We start from the raw sequence: 22,389 nt of genomic DNA, 5'->3' as shown, positions 1-22,389 counted from the left end.
CGTATGTTGGCGACAGTTATTACGTACCGTGTTAACCGCACCTTGTATACGTACTGTATAACATGCATGCAGCTGAGTAGTCAACGGTAGGTATTTTATTAGCATTAGTGCGTAGGATATGATACGGAGAAGGATCCAAGCCCAGGCGATACACTACAACATAGGACTTAAATCATCCGGTTTCCACCATGTTTAGTCACAGCATTCGAAATATTCAAAACATTCATGCATTAATTCGAGTAAGAACAGTTTCTGGACTGCAAACTGATGTTGTCAGATCTGTAGGTTGCTGGCAAAATGGCAAGAAGGGCAAATACATCGGCTCACAGACCGCGTCATCCAGACCTCTTCGTGGTCGGGAAACTTCCCCGGCGCCGGCGGGAGTGCGATGGCTAACTACTACCGCAGCTTCTGCTCAGAAGGAACAAGCGGCACCGTCAGTTGGTTTCGCGAAGAACCTGTGCCTTGGGAAGTTCAACAAGGTTAATGGAAATTGTTTTTGTTGTTGTTGTTGTTGTTGTTGTCATATACCCATGTCTAGACTATACAGCAGCAATCGCTACCAACATGCAACAAACTGGATAATAATGTGGGCAATTAATCAATGGGCATTGTGTAATGTGGGAGTCTTGTGAAGGTCATCTTGAGGTATCTTGTCATCAAACTTGAGTAGATAAAACGTACCGGTAAGACTCTAAGTCTATTCCTTTGTAGGTCCTGTGACAAGCATTTGTAATTTCTTGCTTTATTGGCATGTAGTTCTATAGCTACATGCTTGGTTTTGTACTATTTTTTTCTTGTAGCACCATTTTTGTCATACTATAGAAATGATATTGATAATAATTCTTTTCACTTTCAGCAGTCGGTCGGCTTTGAATGTTTGCTTGTCATGAAAGTGTACACAGAAATTGTGAATTCGGTCTTTTTTGTTGCTGTCCAGCACCCCTATAGGCTATACTACATGTATAGCAGAGGCCACATGAGCCAGCACAAGCACGACAAGCACAATACAAAGTCCGTGAAATTGCTGCTTTTTGTTTGTTTGGCTGTTGTTGGGTTTTTTGTTTTCGTTTTTGTTTTTGTTTTTGTTTTTTGGTTGTTTGTCCTTTTTGTTTGTTTGGTTTTTTTTTTTTTTTTTTTGGGGGGGGGGGGTGTTCGTTTGTTTGTTTGTTTGTTTGTCTTTTCTTTTTTTCTTTTTTGCCAGTGGTGGGTGCTAGTGTTTCCCCTTTTGTGTCAGGAAGGTTCAGGGGAGCCTGGCAAGCTGCAATGAACTTCATTTCACCATTTCTTGTGATTTAATTCAGGAAAAGATAGGTGATCAGATTACTATTGCTTTTTAACTATATACACAGCCCTGTTGCTGTACAGACTCCTTCCTGTGCACAGTGCCTGGTTGGGCTAGTACCAGTAATTGCTTTTGTACAATCAAAATGAAAAGAAAATTTATGCTGGTATAAAGTACTCTGTGCTGTGCACTGAAAATTATTTACACAATACAAATTAGACATTTGCATGAGAATTCAAATTTCAACTTGAAAAAGCAACCTGTTATGATTGTGTACTGTGATACCCCATATTTTGTCAAAGAGATATGGGGGAAAAATAAATGTGTATTTTTATCATAAATATTATTTTCTGTTAGGCTTTACGATAAAATTGATATCCTATGTTGGCAATCAACCAAATTTGTATCTTTCCAGCCTAGTACAAATTATGACTGTAGCGATTCTGTCACTCGGCATTTGTGGTAACATGTAGGCCTAGTTACACTAGACCTCTATATGAATATGAATTGCCATACATTGTATTGACCATTCAGCTCAAAACCCACAAAAAGTTGTAAAGGATTCTGTAATGGACCAAAATATGTTATTTTGGTTACCGACTAAAATTTTATAGTTTGTCTTAAATCTAAAATTTGGCAGCTTACAACAAAACCAAAATTGAGCTATTGGCAGTTTTGTTTTTGACAGGTGCTGCTTTCACTGTGAAATAGAACACGTTTTCATTGATACTTCTGCACAGATTGCCTGAGTGACCCAAATCTATGAATCCTATCTTCTCCCTTATATCTACGAAACTACAACCCTAACTCTCTCTTATTTCAGTTATTTTTGTCGAGCCCACCGGAGGTGTGGGGAGACTAAGGGATCGCCTGTGGCGTCTGTCCGTTCGTCGTCGGTCCGTCCATCGTCAGTCCGTCCGTCGTCTGTCCGTAACGCTACAAAAACTTGAATAACTCTCTACTGAGGATTTCAATTTCAATCAAACTTGGAGGGAAGAGTGGTTAAATACAAAGTTACACATTTTACCAAACATGAAGGGCACCTCAAGGTCAAAGGTGACAGGCAGAGGTCAATGAACTTTAGGGCCCAATGTTAAGTTTTTAGGGCGCGTTTGGTTCATGGCTCATAACTTTTGATGTACAGTTGAACCTCTATTATCCGGCCTCCCTTTATCCGGATCTCTCTATTATCCGGACGCAATCTCGCCGTGATTTTTTTTATAATAATTACGGGAAGAAAGGGGGATTCCCAACTCCTTGAGAACTCCTACCCAAACATACATGAATTACATATTACTTCCAATATGATTAACATACATTGCATCAAATTTCCTTCCAAATTGCTTACCTTCAGACATTTCAACATCCCGAAACATCCCCAAATGTAACAATGAAAAGGTTGCAGTATACACATTACTACATGTGGTACTACAATGGGCTACATCAGTACATGTGTATGTATATATGTACATGTATAATTGATGGATTATTGTAATGGGTTATTATATGGACTCCCTGATTCTCAAGTTGGGCGCCTGCAGCGAGTCCAAAACTCCTGTGCAAGGCTTATTTGTAACAAACCTAGGTTTTCAAGGATTACTCCTCTTCTGAAAGATTTACACTGGCTTCCGATTCGTAAACGAATATTGTTTAAGATTTTGTTGATTGTGTATAAGTCACTTATCGGTCAAGCCCCCAGTTACATATCCGAATTATTAGTGTTTAAATCTCATCGACATACTCATAATTTGCGCAGTTCTAAGGACACTCTTCTTTTACAGATTCCAACATGTAAAACAAAAGTAACATTGGGAGACAGAGCATTTGCCTGTGCAGCTCCCAAACTCTGGAATGATCTACCACTAGAAGTCCGTAAATCCCCAACAGTAGCAGTCTTTAAATCACGACTCAAAACACATCTCTTCTTTTAACTGTTCGTTATTATCAAGCACATCAGGGGGGCGTTTCATCAACGAGTTCGTCGGAGGTTTTCACCGACGAATTTGCTATCAGCCAATCAGACGCAAGGATTTACACTGACAACTGTTAAAAGCTAATGAAATCCTTGGTCTGATTGGCTGATAGCAAATTTGTCGGTGAAATCTCCGACGAACTCGTTGATGAAACGCCCCCCAGAAGCTTTTGCAGCGCAGAAGAATATATGTCTATAGGTTTTGCGCTTTATAAATTGATATTATTATTATTATTATAAAGCATTGAGTCTCCCGTATCCGGCCAAATCCCTTATCCGGATGAGCCCCGGTCCCGACTTGTCCGGATACGAGAGGTTCAACTGTATCTGTCTGTTTGTGACCATTCTTAGATGGTAGATGTCCCTTGGGAAGTTGAGGGTTACCACAAGGTCAAAGGTCACAGACAGGGGTCAATGAACTTTTAGGGCCCAATGTTAAGTTTTTATGGTGCGTTTTGATTATGGCTCATAACTTTTGATCCCTTTGTCTGTTTGTGACCAAACTTGGATAGTAGATGTCCCTTGGGGAGGTGAAGGTCATCACAAGGTCAAAGGTCATAGACAGGGGTCAACAAACGTTTAGGGCCCAATGTTAAGTTTTTAGGGCGCGTTTCGATTGTGGCTCATAACTTTTGATCCCTATGTCCGTTTGTGACCAAACTTGCTCGGTAAATGTCCCTGGGGAATTAAAGGTCATCACAAGGTCAAAGGTCACAGAAAGGGGTCAACAAATTTTTAGGTTCTATTAAGTTTTTATGGCGCGTTTCGATTATGGCTCATAACTTTTGATCCCTTTGTCCGTTTGTGACCAAACTTGGATGGTAAATGTCCCTTGGGGAGTTGAAGGTCACCACAAGGCCAAAGGTCATAGGCGGGTCAATGAACTTCTGGGATTTAGAAAAATATTAATTTCTAGTACGCGAATGGGCGAGACAATTTGGCACTTGCCTTGTTTGAATGGGTGAGGATGGTCCAATTTTTGCAAGTCACATTTGTATATACACTGTATCATATCAAAATTCTGTAAAACTCTGTTTAACTCAACTTGGGACTTTAAACTACAGTGTGTACAAAAGTGTAAATTAATTTTGGCCTGCTTTTTTGTTGGTTTTGAGCTGGGCAGTCACCTACATATTGATCATGCAATGAACACTTCTGCGAAGTATTTAGTAGTTTGAAGTATGTTATTCACAAACAACAATTTAGAATAGATGAATGATATCTTGAACTGGTCTTCCTTTTTCACTCATAATGTAAGGAGGGGATATACACTGTATATTACTTTGTTGAAAATACTTCTGAATGATATTTAGATCCCTAGAAAAATTACTGATGCTCACTTCAGTACGTCTCAATTCTATCACCAGCCACAAACTCATTGGAGTCTATAGTACTTACTCTGTACATCTTATTTTGCAAGTTCATGATAATCAGCTTGAACTACACCTTGCCAGATAATCATAAAAAATCATCAAAAAGGCAGATGTCACGTATCAATACACTTTGCCCTCTCTAATTAGATATCAGATAAAGTCCAACCGATTTGTTTTTCTAAGAGATTACTATCATGTATTTTTAGTTTGTTGATTTAATAAGGTGATTATGTTTAAGTTTATAACCATACAACATGTGCAATATTGTGTAGAAAACTAAATTTCTTATCTGCTTTACATTTGCAATTTTGTTTGGGTATCACAGGATGTCTTTGTAATCTTAATTTTGAACCATCTGATTTAATGTCCCATGGTGATTAATTCCAGAACCAGTAGCTTGGGGAAACAGCTGGTCAGATTTGATTGATCTTCATTCGTTGCACGACTGGATACATTAAAAACCCACAAATAGCACCTGTTGGTGTATAATGTGCATGATCATCAAAGCATACGCTTGTATCAGTAACAGTTGACTCCAAATGAGTTTTTTTTTTTTTTTTGCTGTGTGTACTTAGAAATCAGTGGTAAAGCTGCACACAATTTTGATGTTATAGGGATTAGTGAATTAAAAAAGAAAAATCCAAGCCAGGCCAGCCTTTCAACTTCATACATAATGTAGTATCCCAACATGGTACAGGGTCATTAAAGCTGTTGATTATGTAATGCTCATAATGAACACTCATGTTAAGAGAAAAGTCAGTGTGTCCTTGTTTTTTAGTGAAGAACAGAATTTTGCATAATATGTCAAATGTTCAATTGACCTTAAACTCATGATTGTCATTGCACAATCATGTCTTCTTGATATTCTCAAATTCTTTAATAACTAAGGGGACAAAAAACATTGCAATCATACCATTTTCACCTAGTGTACCTGGAAATAGCCTCATCATCATTACTCTTATACATTGTAATTTCTTCATTTTTTTTCTTATATCAAAGGATGACGCCTTCCCTTTCCCAGAAGTTTCAGTGGAGCAGTTTGAGAATCTCAACCAAATGTGTGATCCCATCGAAAAATTCTTCACAGAAGAAGGTTTGTTTCTCCCTTTTATCCTGTCTGTATATTTGTTTTATGACAGCAGTTGAAAGATTTTTATATGTGCATGGTTGTAACAAAGTCAAGGTGATTTTCCATCAGATCTGATTCCCTACTTTTGACAGTTATTGTCTGACAAGATGTTTAAAGGTACTAGCCCACATTTGCAAACCCACGAAAATCAAAACTGCATAAAACAGGTCCAATATGACTTCAAGTACAAGTTATAACAGTAACATACCTCACCTGTCGCTCTTTGTCTATACCATTCGATAAAAGAGAGAAAATCATCGTTTTAAAATCAATTTTCAAACCGGGTCAACCCGACCCAAAATCGAATTACGAGCGCGGGCTATAGCTACGTACATTGTACATGTAACACGTACGTGGACCGGAGCTAGCGAGCGTTATACGCATCACGGATTATGGTGCATTTTCATTTATTTTTATGAAAGTAATGGACTAATTGGAACGAAATTTTGCACAGGTGTTACTGCAATCATACCGAAACTCCATGCTAACTATGAGACCAATTGCTGCAGGTTTACAAATGTGGGCTAATACCTTTAAAGTCCATGCAATTGTGGTGTGGTTTGTTTGGTAGGGGACTGTTAGTGTACCTGTATTGTTATAATGCCCTCCTATGAAAAGTTTGGAAATGAGTGGCATATTTTGCCTCACAAGGGAAGGCGTTTCTTTTCTTTTTTTTTATTTGTTGGGGGGGGGGGTAAAGGAAAATGAGTATTTTTATGTGATCATTGAAATATGATTGTACTTGAATTATTATCTTTGACAAAACTGATCTAGAGAAAATGATTTATTAAATCCCAGATGCAGTTTAACCAATGAGAAGTTGTGAATATAATGATGACTGGATCAGCTTTGCCGAATTTCATGAAACTTTGTAAAATTTTCTTCCAGTGGATTCCAAGACTATTGATGTCAATGCCAAGATAGATGAGAAGACTTTGCAGGGACTGAAGGAGTTGGGTCTCTTTGGCCAGCAAGTGCCGGAACAGTACGGTAAGAAGTTAATTGTTCTGTCTCACTTTTGTGTCTCTTTTCCCAAAATGCACTGGAAGCAATTCATGTGTGTTTTAGTGTCATTCAGTCTTACTTGCCATAGCCCGTGTCCTCAATTAGCCCTATCTGTACTGGGGGCTTTGAACTGTGTGTACAAAACTGTGGGGTTTTATGTGCCAATTGACACTCAAAGTACACAAAGGGTTAACCAAAAAAAAAAAAACCTAGAAATCCCTCGGAGGATTTTATCATAAGTTGCAACATTTTGGATTTCTGTTTGTGAATGGTTATGTTTGACAATTTTGCACATTGTCAAGAGATAAAGATCTTGCACAGAGTCTGTCACATTCTGTAACTTCAGCTAATAACTGGTATAATGTTCATGTAGATCGGTAGGAAATTTAGTAGGCAATGAATGATGAGAAAAAAAAAAGATTTTCACAAGCAGCAAATGATGAAGAGCGTTCACTTCAAGATCAGTCTCACATGAACTCTGAGCACAATTTCAACTTGCATCTGTAAATTAAGGCATAAATGATATGATTAATTAGATTTTTGATTTCCTTGTCAACTGTTTATCCTCTGTGTATGTTCTCTCTTGAATATGAAATATAACTTGGTAATTTTGCTTTCTATTCTTTATCTTCATTTCCTAATCGTGTAGGTGGCTTGGGCTTGTCCAACACTGAGTTTGCTAGGTTAGCAGAAATAACAGCTCTTGATGGTGCAATAGCTGTGACACTAGCTGCTCATCAGTCTATTGGATTTAAGGTAAACTTATCCTGACAGCCTTATGCTTTATGAACAAAACTGTCTGCACACACTTGTAGAAAGCACTAGGCTCCTACATGGAAGGTGAATAAAGGACTAACCTTCGACTGTGATTTCAAAAGAAGAGAAACAAAGAGGAGTTCCGTGTTTGTATGTCATCTCTCTGACACACTTGATTTGAGAATGATTATGCACTTTTTAGAAGAAAGATCTGTGTTTATGTACCCAAAGAAATAAGATAAATTTTGCATGGTGTATAAACAGTGGGTGGTTTAGGGACTTTCATACCAGAATACAATGTATAATATCATTGTAATCATGATATCATATTGACGTAGATGTTTAAATCAACAAAAACACCCATGTTGTGAGTTGAAGGCCTAATATGAAACTGGTGCTGCACACAGCTGTAAAAATGGTACAGTATTCATCACATAATCGGGCATCTGATAATCGGGAACCTCGCTTAAATGACATACGCTTCCCAGAAATATTTCCAATGCATGTTATTTTCACTGGATAATTGGGCGGGGACCTCTGATAAACGGGACAATTTTTCTTCAAGCGATCTTTGATTTTGTTGATATTTTACCCAAAAAATCTACCAAAATACCACAACAATATTTCAAAGATTCCCTATCAGTTGTTGTTTACATCGAACTTACAAAGCAAGCTTCGGACTGGTGTGTTTTGACCTCCGTCCATCCAGTACACTTACATGCATGGCCATGAAAGCGCCGTGTATACGTATCCATGCCATTGCGAAACACACGCTTTCGCGAACATTCTTCTCCCCTACATATACAAATGTAAGCAAAGCTATGTGCAGGGAGAGCTAGAGGGTTGCGCTGAGGGGTAGCGTGGTTGTGTATTCATGTACATGTACAGTACGTCAGTATGCATGTGTGTGTGTGCACACTGCATGTACATGTCATATGCCGTTAGTGTATGGTGAGTGCTCATCGCGAAATCGGGCACCTCGCTTAAAGGGGCCGTGTTTGCTACTCCCAACCTGTCCCGATTATGCGATGAATACTGTACCGGTACCTGAAAATGGTATGATATATTATAATGCATTACGGAACATGGAAATATGGATTATTGCATACTTTGGGTAGCCACTATGTACTGTATATGTGTTGTTTTTTTTGAGGGCCTTCTGATTGCTGGCACTGAAGAGCAGAAAGCAAAGTATTTGCCCAGGCTGGCTACAGGGGAGCTGGTAGCAGCATTCTGCCTCACAGAACCTTCCAGGTAAGAGTTTATTTGCTTGTATGTCTGCCTGTCTGTGTATGTGTGTCTCTGTGTGTGTGTGTGCATGTGTATGTGTATGTGTGCGTGTTTGCTTGTGTGTACATGGTAACTCTATTCCTCTTTTCCCTATTCTACATATGGATTTTTACCAAAGGAAAAAAAAAAATGCCATCAATTTTGAAAACTTGTAGAAAACCAACCTCTCTTGTCAAGATGGGTTTGAAGCTGGGATTTGCTTTAATGCTCTCCTTTGTCAGTCATTGCTTTTCTGTGAGAATGTTCCAAGTTTTTATAGGTAGTTTAGGGGAATTATACCTTCAAAACTTGGTGGGTTCATTCCAATTGATGATTGATACCATCATACTTAAAAACTCTAAACCCATAAAAAATTGCAGACTATGATTCTCTGTAATGGACCGAAAAATGTTATTTGGTTGAACGACTCAAATTTTCAAAGTTTGTCTTACCTGGGAAAGTAATCTTCTCTCTACCTACTGTCAATATTCGGTGGTTTAAAACAAAACAGAAAATGAAATATTTGCAGTTTTTCTGGATTATATTTTTAAGGACAGGCACTGCTTTCACTGTGAATAGTACATGTTTTCATTGATATGTCTGCACTGCACGCCTGGCAGACCCTCTCCCTCTTCTATGAAGCTGCACCTCCTAACCCTCTCTTAATATTTCATTCACTTTTGAATGGGTTAGGATGGTCCAATTTCAACAAGTGATATAGCATTTTAAAGCTTAGAGCTCACTGTGTTATACTATGAAGAAAAGTGGATATTCATTTTTGTCTAATTTTTGTGGGTTTTCTTTGAGCTGTCATATGTCATATGTCAAACCAGTTGATGTAGATTCTGTTTTAATAATTCCTCCCTGACAGTGGAAGTGATGCTGCATCAATTCGCACCAAGGCGACGCTCAGCCCTGATGGAAAGCATTATCTCCTGAATGGCAGCAAGGTGATATTCTTCACCCCTATTTCCTGTTTGTAATGTACCTGCTATGTGTGTATTATACAAAGATCATATTCACCATGATTCTTCCAATCCAGGGAGACCAGTAAGTGTCGTACTTGTTGCCCGTATCAGTGACCTTACAGCGCGTGGTTGATATAGTACATATATATCTCTTGAGTGTAAATCTTTTTTGGACCATTTTGAAATCAAATTTGCATTTTCCTTTCTGTAAGTGATTATTTGTGTGTCTTTGAAATGAGAAGTTTCATATTCGTGAAATGGGTTTGAGTAAAACAGGCACTTGATGAAATGTCAAGCAATGCAATATCTTGGTCGCTTTGTTATTTTTGTGTACATAATGTGTTGATAGTAAACAAACCATCAGTGAAGTCAGTATCAAGTGCATCATAGAGAATAAGAGATGAACTTGTTACCACCATGCGATTTACTGTCATAACTGAATTAATTGCCTGGGTATACCAGCATCACTTTAGAGGAAAACGCTTGCATCTGAATGAGAATTTATGAGTAACAAGTATATTTCAATTACAAGGATTCGGAGAAGGGCTCTGTAATGCATTCACATCATATCATGCAATTATGTCTGGCATTAACATAGACACTTTAATAAATAATAATAAGCACAGCATTTGTAATGTGCCGTCGATCTAGTGGTCTATTCTGAGGCACAGAGGGACATGTATTCAAAGACAATAACATACATTGCATAGTTGTACATATGAAAGTTGAAGAACAAGGAGGAGATAGAAATATACCCGGTAAGCAATTCAACAAATATTCAACGAAAGCAAGACACTTTGTACTTGGACATTGATTCAGCAGTGGTGCAATCTAACGGTAGAGTTTTAGACTGATTCTTGTCTCAGCTTCCTTCAGAGAGATGTTCATTTATTCACATTTTTTATGACTGTGTTTGTTTGAATGATTCTAGATCTGGATATCCAATGGGGGTATTGCAGATGTCTTCACTGTCTTTGCCAGAACAGATGTGGTTGATGAACAGGTATGTAGCAACCCTTTGCCTGATTAAATCATTCATATATAACTTCTATGTATATTGTGTTTACAAAATGTAGTAAAACCTTTGCATGAATAGACCATACAGATTATAGCTAGGCAACCCTTTACATCAATAAAGTATGCATTTTCAGCTTTCATGTATCTCTAACTTGATTTGTTTGGTATTACGCATCTTTTCACCCATCAAGCCCCCGCAACCTGCATTTCCATTGTTTTGTGCTGTATTCTTTCGTTATGATTTGTCAGTATTTCTTGTTACCATTTCATGAAGTAGAAAATTATCTCTCATTTGAGCTCTGTGTTCATATACTATTGTTTGTTGCAAGTGCACAATTTTCAAACATTTAATTGCTGAATTTATAACTAATTTTTAGATTGGCAATACATTTTAGAATGGAAAAGTGCCTGAGTAAATTACTAATTTTGTGCAGAGTCAATGAATTTGACCAGTTCTATCCAATCTTTCACCAGTGTGGGACATGCAGTGATTTTCAGCAGTGCCAATTTAATGATCATATGATGACATCTGCAGCAGTATTTCCCAAGACTAGATGGCTTGATATCTGCTACGTCTCAAATTGTTGTCTCAACTTTTATCCCTCAGCCATAAAGAAGACATTTGTCATCCCCAAAATTATGATTTGTTACTGTGAAAAATGGACAAAGCATCTAGATCTCAGCCCCTTTGTCTCCTGGATCATTACCATTATCTTGAATGATTACTTTAGTATTTAAATGTTGCATATACATGTTAGTTTGAATATGTGTTTGAACATTTTGATGTGTTAGCTTGAAGTCTGAATTTATCTTCTGCCAAACTGAGATCTCCCATGTTATGTTCTTTTGCTTTAGGGTAATGTGCAAGATAAGATCACAGCATTTTTCGTTGAGAGGAACTACGGAGGAGTCAGCAGCGGCAAACCAGAAGACAAACTTGGAATCAGGGGGTCCAACAGTGAGTACTGCTTGATGGTGTCTAAGTGGTGGTTGTACAAATAGTAGTTTTAGCAGATGTCATTGCAGTAATAAACAGTAGTAGTGTTGATTGTAAAAAGCTGGGGCAGCAGTGTTTGTAGTCATAGGTACATGTAGTGGTAGAAGTTGTAGTTGTAATAGTAGTAGTAGTGGTACACAATTGTAGTAGTAGCAGCAGTAGTAGATGATGCAATAGTAGTGGTATTAATAAGTAATAATAGTGGTAGCAGTAATGGTAGTCTTAGGGGTATCATTATTATTGGTAGAAGATTTAATAGTAGTTGTTGTTGTTGTAGAAGAGGGAGGAGAAGTATGTGTAGAAGAAGTAATATTTAATGTTGTGATAGTAGTACAGAGGTAGTAGTACTCATAGAATAAGTTATAAATTGTAGCAGCATCAGCAGTGAGTGGTCATCGGGGAGGTACCAGTAACTTTGCTGTATGATTTCAGCTAATGACATTATTTGCATATTGGCATGTTAGCATAGCAGTCCGTTGGCAAAGTCTCGACCTACCTGTGCATGATTTGTGTTTTAGATTCATGCTCTTCCTGCTCTGATAATTTGATTTCCTGGTTGTGTTTTCAGCATGTGAGGTGCACTTTGAGGACACTCCAGTCCCCGTAGAAAACATCATCGGTGAAGTGGGCGGTGGCTTCAAGGTAGCCATGAACATTCTCAACAGTGGACGATTCAGCATGGGCAGCTCTGGGGCCGGCATGCTGAAGAAACTGATAGGTAACAATGACTAATCAGACCAACAAACCCCATGTTCCCAATTCTGACCATTCCTTTTGTTTTTGTTGTTGTTGTTGTTGTTGTTGTTGTTGTCGTCGTCGTCGTCGTCGTCGTCGTCATCGTCATGGTAGTCACTGCTGTTGTTGTTGTTAACATATATATCAACTTCTGCCATGACTGTTGATAAACATTTTGCATACAATGTTGAATGCCCTTTGCTATGGTTATGCTGAGAGTGGTAAGTTACACATCTACACATGCAACGTGCAACTTTTCATCGTAAAGAATTTACTACCTCCGATTTCCAACTGCATAGGATTATCAAAAATAAGTGTGATACAGTGAAACATTTCCCAGCTAGAGAAAATGCAGTTTAGGAAGTGTTGAAGAGTCATAGTGCAATCGGTGTTAAGTATTGAACAGAAATTACTTCAGAGCAAAGATATGTATGACTTTTGCCCAAAACAGGGTTGTCTGTGATACCTCACAGTAATTGCTAGATTGAAAAATGTATGAACTGCTCTCCTAATTTTACAGACGTTTGTCATTTGTTGAAATACAAATAGATTGTAAACAATAAGGGCCAGTCATTTCTGCACCTTGCTTTCTGGGAAAATTACACACACAGAAAAATGTTATTTTTCCACTAGGTATGGCAGCAGATCACGCCGGCCAACGCAAGCAGTTTGAGACGAAGCTGAAGGACTTTGGCATGGTACAGGAAAAGATTGGTCGCATGACGATGACGGCCTACGCCATGGAAAGCATGGCTTACCTCACAGCGGGTATCCTCGACAAACCTGGTGTGCCGGACTGCTCGGTGGAGGCAGCCATGGTCAAGGTATGCCAGAAGCTCAGTTTAAATATGCACAAATATATTGCTACATCACTGCACCAAATTTCCCAAAGATTATATATCTTGAGGTTTACATCATTGGACGATTGCAAACTGCTATCAAAAGTGAAGAGCAATTAGTCGTTTTGTTGGTGGGACATTTACACCTTGGTTTTACTAATACTCTGTCAAAAATTTGTCATGTTAAATATTTACAACAAAACGTTTTTCCATGCATGAAATTAGCATAATTATTGAGGCATTACCATGGGTCTTTGGGAAGGGAAGTTTTATCTTTGCATATTGTGGAAACTCATTTAAGAGTGCTCAAAAGAGCCACAATCTAAAGAACCTTTGATATGCTGGTAATTGCAAAGGAAATGTATATATGGGGATTATAGGAGTTTTTTGTTTTATCCTTTCATTTCTTGGCCACAAAACTTTTTTTTTTTTTTTTTTGACAAGGATATTGTGATTCTAAACAGGACACAAAGAACATGGAGTTTGTATCAACAACATCTCTTTTGTTTGATCTTATTCTTTTCTTTTTCACAAGAACCACACCTGTAGCAGCTAGTTCCACATGCATGCTTGCTTCTCTTTATTGACTATCTTCCTTGATTTACAAATGTTACACTCTCCCCACTGTTTGACTTATAAATTGTGCACTGCCATGGATATTACAGTGCTCCAGATGCTATGTGTTAAGCTAAAGAATTAAAAAAAAAAAAAAAAAATCCTTTTTTTTTTTTGAGCGCATCATTGAGACAATTTTACTGTGTAAAGTGCATTGATGAATATCATATTGAATATGTGGTATATAAAATGTTGTTTATCAGTATTCTCATATGATTTGATTGGATGCTGTGTTGTAGATCTTCAGCTCAGAAGGAGGATGGGTGTGTGTGAGTGAAGCGCTTCAAATCCTGGGTGGTCTGGGTTACATGAAGGACTACCCGTATGAGCGCTACCTGCGGGACTGCCGCATCCTCCTCATTTTCGAAGGAACCAATGAAATCCTGCGGCTCTATGTGGCTCTGACGTGTCTCCAGCATGCAGGCAAAGAACTGGGTGCCATGGTGAAGTGAGTTCCTCTCAGAGATTACATTATATATCCGTACTGATAAAGTAAGCTTGCAATGCATTTCATCAATGCACTGTTACCAACGAGAACAGTAGAGCATAATCATATTATTCTGCTCTGTGGGTTTTTCATGTTTGTTAATCCAGATTACATCATCTACATGTAACTGCAAATTAACTACTACATGTATGTGAAATGAGAACAAATATGTTATTAAATCCTCACTTGTCTAAACAAATAAACAAACAAACAAAGACAAAACATTACAGCTTTTGGTTTCTTATCAGTTAACGCTCTACAACTGTTACATTCTTGATTGAAGAAAACAATGTGTAAGAATGACGAGATGAAAACCCTCAAGTTGCCAATATTGCGCATATCACCATTGTATTTCGCATGAATGTGGAGGGTAACTGCCATTCGTTCCGCTTACTCCCAATGGCATGCAGGAAACTGCAGAACCCAGTGTCCAACCCAGGGTTCGCCATGAAGACCCTGACGGGTAGGATGCTGTCTAGGATTGGGCTGAAGGGGAGCTCAGTGAAGCTCCAGCACGAGGATGGAGGGGTGCATCCATCCATGCAGGTCAGTCAAAAAGGATAAATGATTGTAGAACATGGATTGGAGTTTGCCTTCCAGTTATAGAGAGGAGAGATGAATGTAATTCAAGCAGATATACATATCTGCAGGCTAACAGACCTGTGGTAAGCATATATATATATATATATTTTTTTTTTTTTTCCATTGTGTGTGCTCCTTTACTTCTTAGCCGGCACTGAGGCCCCATTTCCTGTAAAGTTGATTTGATTGCAACTCTTGTTGGAATGGCAGTTGTCATGGTAATGACAAGAATCCAGCTTCCCGATTGGCTGTTGCTATGGGAAGTTGTCATTCCAGCAAGAGTTGCTATCCTATAAACATCTTTTATGAAATGGGGCCCAGATTTCATTCTTTTCATTGAAAGTACAAAGTATGTTCATCTTGACCTACCAAGAGTTTAGCAAAGTGAACATCCCTTTTCTTCAGTTCTTGCAATATCATCACCCATGTGTGAAGAATTCAGTAGTGCTAGGGGAATACAAATAACAATGACACATTTATTGGACATTGTTGACCTAATGTGTTTCTGGACTTTGCATTTATGCTCCATGCCATTTATAAGAACCTGTACATCTTCAAATAGCAATTTGCTGCTTGTCACTCATCTGGAGAAAAGTTTTGTTGCCCGTTGCAAATCTCTGTACTAGATTGAAGTCGGCGCATTTACCAAGCAAATCCGTGTCTGAGACTTGTAAAAAACCTGAAAGGGTGTATGAATGGTTTTACTCTTTGATACCAACAAGCTTGTATTGCCCATTCACTTATCTATTTCAAGTTTCAAGTTTTTCTATTTCATTAAAGCAAGGAACATATTTAAAAAAAAAAAAAAAAAAAAAAAAAAAAAAAAAAGAACCCTCATACATCCACATTGAAATACAATTTGATACAAACATATCGGTTAAACAGTGAAAAAAAAAAAAAAAATTGGCAAAATAGAATGACAATTATACGTACATTTGTACATAGGTTTACAGGTATGCTATGGTAGGCAGCAGCCAGAAAGGAGACGTCCCTCATTTTGGGCCGACCTAAAATTATTCATTCAATTTCAGTCATCTAGTGTGTTCAAGACGTAAGAGCAGGACAAGACAAAGACAAATCAAAACACACAATGACAAATTACAAAATACAGGATGTCTTATGACTGAAGCGTCGTGTATCTCTCCTGCAGGCCAGTGGCAAGAAGCTTGCCGAGTGCATCTCAGCATTCCAGACTGTCATTGAGGGTATCCTCAGCAAGTATAAGAAGGTTAGTCAAGAGTGTGGTGTAATAGACCAATCCGACCTTTAACACTGCGGTGTTTCACGTGCATACGCTTGTGAGAATATATCATACATATTGCGACAGACTCCAACCCACCACAATATATACCTTGTATCATGCATTAAGCATACATGTGCACACATGGGACTCCGCAGTAATGGTGGATTTTCTGCCAGGTCAAATTGGTCATCACATTTATATTCCGAGCATTGTGTGTGTGTGGTTTGTGTATGTGTAGTGTGTGAATATATCTGTGTGTTTTGTGTTGTAAGTGGTGTGTTTGTGTAGTGTTAATGTATTTGTCTTGCGTGTATTTGTGATTATGTATACATGTATGTCTGTTGTGTGTTTGTTAGAGCGGGGTGTTTACATTCAGGTATTTAATGCCACAACAACACAGACCATTCCATGAATAGACACAAACAAGATACACCCACACTTTGGTCATGAATGTCCCTTGGTTACATAGTAAAAGTGTAACAGACCATCAAAGTACCTTCAATTGGCATTTGAACTGGTATCCACATATTAGGGAACTGGAGTGGTCCTTGGTGTGAGCACATAACCAGTCTTCAAGGACTTGGACACAAAGTCCACATTCAATTGAGAATATATCTGTTTCTACTACCAGCTCAATGTTTGAAGAATTCTGTAAAATTATATGAAGGTGGCATGTGATGGCAAAATAGCAAGTGTGAAATAATAAAAAAAATTAAAAAAAATCAGACTGCCTGTGCTTTTAGCAATAAAAAGCACAAAAGTATTCTATTGGTGTCATTTCATTTCATCTTTCTGTAAAACTTGGGGCATTTTGTAGCTTCCTCAGTCTTGGTAAGACTTTTTTCAATGATATGCAGCAGGACAATACAATGTATATCAAATATGTCAGTACATTTCCACATGGGCATCGAGGCCTCTGTACATGCTTGCCAAATAAACTGTCATTCTAGCTTACTATGACTGTACAAATGGCACAACCCCCAAACATTTACAAAGAGGACCACTGCTGTTGGTATCAAACATGTATATATTCCTGTGGCTCTTCGGATGTAAAATAATTTGTTTTTTCTGCCGTTTAACATTCAACAAATATGACTAGCAAGGGAACTGTTCCATGTTTATCTCACCATGTCAAATCTGGTCATTTCTTTCCATTTCCCTGACAACCAGGATGTCATCAAGGAACAGCTGGTCCTGAAGCGAGTGGCCAACATCCTGATTGACCTCTATGCCATGACCGCTGTCCTCTCGCGGGCGTCTCGCTCCAAGACCATCGGACTCCGGAACTGTGACCACGAAGTCCTCATTGCGACCACTTTCGTCAACGAGGCCCACGATCGAGTCAGGCAGGCCATGACTGAGATCCGACTCGGTAGGTATCATTTTTTCGACAAGAAGGGCCATCTGTCACTAGTCAGCCAAATGATCATTCTCTGCATTTTTACTGTGTTTGTATGTATGCCTTATTGAGAACAGTGCAGTTGCATTTGCATACTCGCAACAGGTTAACAAAGTGGAATGCGAGAGTCCTGTAATATGATTCAAAGAATTTTGGGGTTGTTCATATGCTAATGGCAGTCATACTGAGGAATTCTTTTTTTCCTGTCCCATACCTCATGACAGGATGTTCCTACTTGTTGTGTTTTGTTGTGTTTTGTGTTTTCAAATGATGTACCTACCTTTTCTTTTCCATCGCCGACATCACATAAACATGAGCAAATTGTCACTCTGAAAAGTGCAAAAGTCAACAAAAAAGTCTGTCATTAAAGTCGTAGAGTGGACATATGATCAGATCTTTTTGCTTTCTTCTTTCTCTCTCGATAGCACCAGACTACAACAATGACGCATCAGTGTTGAGGATTGCCGATGAGGTCTTTGAGAATCATGGCTACAAAGCAGTACATCCACTTACCAGGGAATTCTGAGCTTGAGGCAACAATGGAAGACGTAACACATGAACATGTGAAGAAAAGAATGTCACCAGACTGACTCCTTAACCAGTCCGACTTGTCTCCAAATCTCTAGCTGTATCCTCTACGAAAACAAGCATGAACTTTGCTGACACAGTTTGATCTAAAGATCCACGCAGCACGGGCCATTATTTGGGCAAGAGAGTAGATGATTTCCTTGAAGCCTTTGTTCATTGCAAATCTTTCAACATTGGTCATGCTTATTTTGATGAACATTATCAGAAAGGAAGGTGAATATCTGTTGTAACTGACAAGGTACAGAATTTTGACACACAACGTGGGCTGTGTCATGTTCTCTACATTTCTTTTTTCCACATGAGCTACCACTCGTGTCAGTAAAGTTGTTTAAGATTGCACATGGAAGATTGAATTTTCTCATCTGGATTAGTTTGCTTCAGAACCCCCATTTGGCCACTATTTGACACAATTTTTATCAGGGTGACATGTTATACTTCAGGTTTATAAAAACAAAACCATAGTGGGTCATTTATTATTTATGAAGCAATTTATTATTTATAAAACAATGAACCTATGAAAGAGGGCCTAGTTTGAAGTGCAGAAACTAAATCTTTTTCTACAAGAGAAACTATTTTATTGTCTCGTGTGTTCATCTGTAAGGAGGTCTTCTGACCAGAGTTGTACCATGATATGAATGTCCATTGTATTCTTTAATGTGCAATTCTACACCATGTTCTACTTTACTCTGATGAGTGAAGTAAAATAAGACAGAATAACACACACATGAAAATTTCATCTAATTTGACATGAAATTAAGAAAATTTGGTTGTCGTCTTCCCCACAGATGGTTGACAGATTGTTTACATTGACACAATATGTTCTTATGTGTTTGTCATGTTGTAATGTACATGTTCGACAAACCCAGTTATTGTTGTTATTGATGGAGAAGTATTTATAGTAGCATATTGGTATTTGAGCAGAAATGCTGTATCAACGTCTTAACCCATTGAGGACGAGTCCAGAGTATACTCGGGCAGGTGTCTGTGGGAAATGCGTGTTGTAGCAAAATCAATCCATCCTCAACGGGTTAACAAATCTGGGTACGACTTTTGGTTCATCATGAACAGTGTACATAGTATACGCCGTATACAATTTTTTATTTTCATGAATTTTGCAAGTCCCCTGATATTTGTGAAATTAGCAACTCCCAAAAATATTGCCACCCAACAGAAATGCATCATATATGGTATCCAAGGTAGGATACCACAATTATTTTTTTTTTTTTCATAGAAAGCCATGATACATGTACATCTTTCTATTCCCTCAGTGTGGTTTTCGATCATGAAATTATTATCCCTAAGTCCCAATTCGCAAAACTTCAAGCGTATTCAGAGGGCCTAGAAATCAGTTAACCAGTTCATGGAAGATGAAGTGTCTACCTGTTAGTTATTCAAGAGAGCACCATCAATCCTGTGTTCACCAACACGGAAAGTGGATTCTGTCATTATACTTCCAGTGTGCATGGTTGATTCAGACGTCTGCCTGGGAATTGTAATTGTCCATGAGTAATGTCAGACTTGTTTCTATTTGTCCCTTTGAGTTCTGGTTGACTATTCGTGCACAAGGCTGCTTCATTTCTTCCTTCTTTTTTTTTTAAAGAATGCCTCTACCACCAAGTGGCTCCACAGGCAAATTATGTTCTTGAGTTGTCCATCCATACGTTTGTTCATCCGTATTTAATTTTGTGGACAAATTAACTTAAGAACCATTTGAGGTATCCAAATAAAACTCGACATGTGCAAGGTCAAAGGTCAAGTGAACATGCTAAAATGTCACCTTTTTCCTCCCTATCTTGGAAATGACGCTGGTATCTTCATGAAACTCGGTGCATATACATGTATTGCCTGACATTGATCTCTTTGTAGTTAAAGTCATGAGGTGAAAGGTCAAGGTCAGAGGTCAGGGTAAAATCATACTTCTGTTATGCTATTCTATGCTGAAATTACACTTTCTCCATACCCTAGAAATGCTTTGGCAAGATGCACTGAAGACCATTTACGAAAATAATGCAATATGGCGGAGGCAACCCAGTCCCCACAGCAACATTTCTAGGTTGTTGTTTTTTTTTTGTTATAAAATATGTTTACATATATATATATATATTTGCTTTTTTGTTTTCCATGAATCAATTCATTGTGCATGTGTTTTCTTCCGCAGATCAGCTGTGTTGCTATGACCACATCTATTTGCATCTTGTAAAGAATATTATGTCACACATCAATTATATGATGTAATGCTACACAATGACATGAAATGAATAAAACATGAAATGCAAAGTAAATTTGTTTTTGTCAATTTTGCCAAACATGTACATGAGCTGATTTAGATATGCTGTTTAAAACAGAAAGGCAAAAGCCTTTTAAGATTTCCTTTAAGGTAAATGTGAAGTTATTCCACATAACTACGTAAATGTAGGGCCTACCTTTACAAGTACAGTATCTGCTGCATATTGTGGTTCCATACCTCTGTACCGGACAAAGATTTTTGAAATACAATGTACATGTAGTAAATCCCTTGGAGGATTTGGAATTAGAGTGCTAAAACCAAAGCAAGTGATCTGTGAAGACTGAGCAAGTCATATCAAATGACATTAATATCAGAGTTACAATCACTGTCATTGTGAACAAGACATGGAACATGGCTGCCCTTCCAAATTTCACAATTCCCTAGGTTTTCACGACTTAACTTGAAAGATTAGATTATTTTCCTGCATACAGTACATGTATTCACGAGTTGAGGCAGTTTGTGTGCTACTTTATACGCCGAAGATTTCGCAAGGTTTTTATTTTCACGAATTTTGCGAGTCGGCTGCTATTCGCGAAATTAAAAACAAAGGAAAATATTGACTCTAGCGCCAATATGAATGTGACGTACGCGTATACATTTCTCCGCTCAGTATAGGACTCCACGATCGCGAATTTAATCACTCGCGAAATTGTTTGGAAGTCCCGATTCGCTAAAATGTCTCGCGAAATATATGGCGTATACAGTACACGTGTATATACAAGTTAGTATGGTTTTCATATGTGGAAAAAAGAATAATGTAAGATATTCCATTACCAAAGTCTAAAGCGTAAATGGCAGTTATTATTTCCCCTAGGTTATCATGTATGATGACCTCGAGACAACACAAGACAGTCGTAACTCACAAATATTTGACTGTCATATAATCAGTTGTATATCAATTCTGCTTAAAGGGATGGTACAGTTTTGGTTCAGATGGGGCTTGAGGTTTTCAACATTTTTTTTAATGAAGATCTTTTTGAGATGAGAAAACTGTTATGTAGTATGACAGAGCATATAATTGTAAAAGGAATTCAAAGTTCATTTGATGAAAATTAGTTTTGAAACGGCCGAGATACAATGTATCCAAAACAAAGCGATCCTACTAAAAGGTGGGACCCACCTTTTACTAGGATGACTTTGTTTTACTCCGTTTTTGGATATCAGCCATGTCAAAACCAAATTTCATCAAATAAACTTTGAATTCCTCTTAGAATCGTATGCATTTTAACATTTCACAAGGAAAAGTAGAAATTACGCGGTGCGTAAAATATGTCCCCGCCGGAAGTAGCATTTAGTAGCAAAATGTACAATATAGGTAAAAAGATCAAGGTCAAAGGTGAAAGAAGTCAAGGGTCAAAATTCTATGTAGAAGTTTTGAAGCCCTCACCTAGTGCCATCACATAAAGCAAACGGAATCGAAATCGGGTTAGAAATGACGAAGGAGTAGCATTTTGTAGCCAATGTACAATATAGGTAAAAAAAAATCAAGGTCAAAGGTCAAAGAAGTCAAAGGTCAAAATTCTGTGTAGAAGTTTTGAAGCCCTCACCTAGTGCCATCACATAAAGCAAACGGAATCGAAATCGGGTTAGAAATGGCGAAGGAGTAGCATTTGGTAGCAAAATGTACAATACAGGTCAAAAATCAAGGTCAAAGGTCAAAGAAGTCAAAGGTCAAAATTCTGTGTAGAAGTTTTGAAGCCCTCACCTAGTGCCATCACTTAAAGCAAACGGAATCGAAATCGGGTTACAAATGGCGAAGGAGTAGCATTTGGTAGCAAAAAAGTACAATATAGGTAAAAAATCAAGGTCAAAGGTCAAAGAAGTCAAAGGTCAAAATTCCGTG

General features: G+C 38.1%; 1 protein-coding gene across 1 annotated transcript; it reads left to right on the top strand.

Moving 5' to 3' along the window:
- The first annotated feature begins 128 nt into the window (after window positions 1-128).
- On the top strand, window positions 129-20,505 carry LOC140246181 (complex I assembly factor ACAD9, mitochondrial-like). The gene is made up of 15 exons (XM_072325620.1): window positions 129-482; window positions 5,630-5,723; window positions 6,648-6,749; window positions 7,414-7,520; window positions 8,674-8,774; window positions 9,661-9,739; window positions 10,689-10,760; window positions 11,630-11,732; window positions 12,340-12,489; window positions 13,140-13,330; window positions 14,200-14,408; window positions 14,858-14,993; window positions 16,180-16,257; window positions 17,443-17,644; window positions 18,097-20,505. Exons 1-15 carry the CDS (start codon window positions 189-191, stop codon window positions 18,195-18,197), a joined length of 2,019 nt encoding a protein of 672 aa, XP_072181721.1. The 5' UTR covers window positions 129-188; the 3' UTR covers window positions 18,198-20,505.
- Window positions 20,506-22,389: the final 1,884 nt, after the last annotated feature.

Source organism: Diadema setosum, chromosome 2, assembly GCF_964275005.1.
Source record: "Diadema setosum chromosome 2, eeDiaSeto1, whole genome shotgun sequence".
NCBI classification, from domain to species: domain Eukaryota; kingdom Metazoa; phylum Echinodermata; class Echinoidea; order Diadematoida; family Diadematidae; genus Diadema; species Diadema setosum.
Note: the sequence above shows the minus strand (reverse complement) of the source record. Positions and strands in the feature narration are given on the sequence as shown.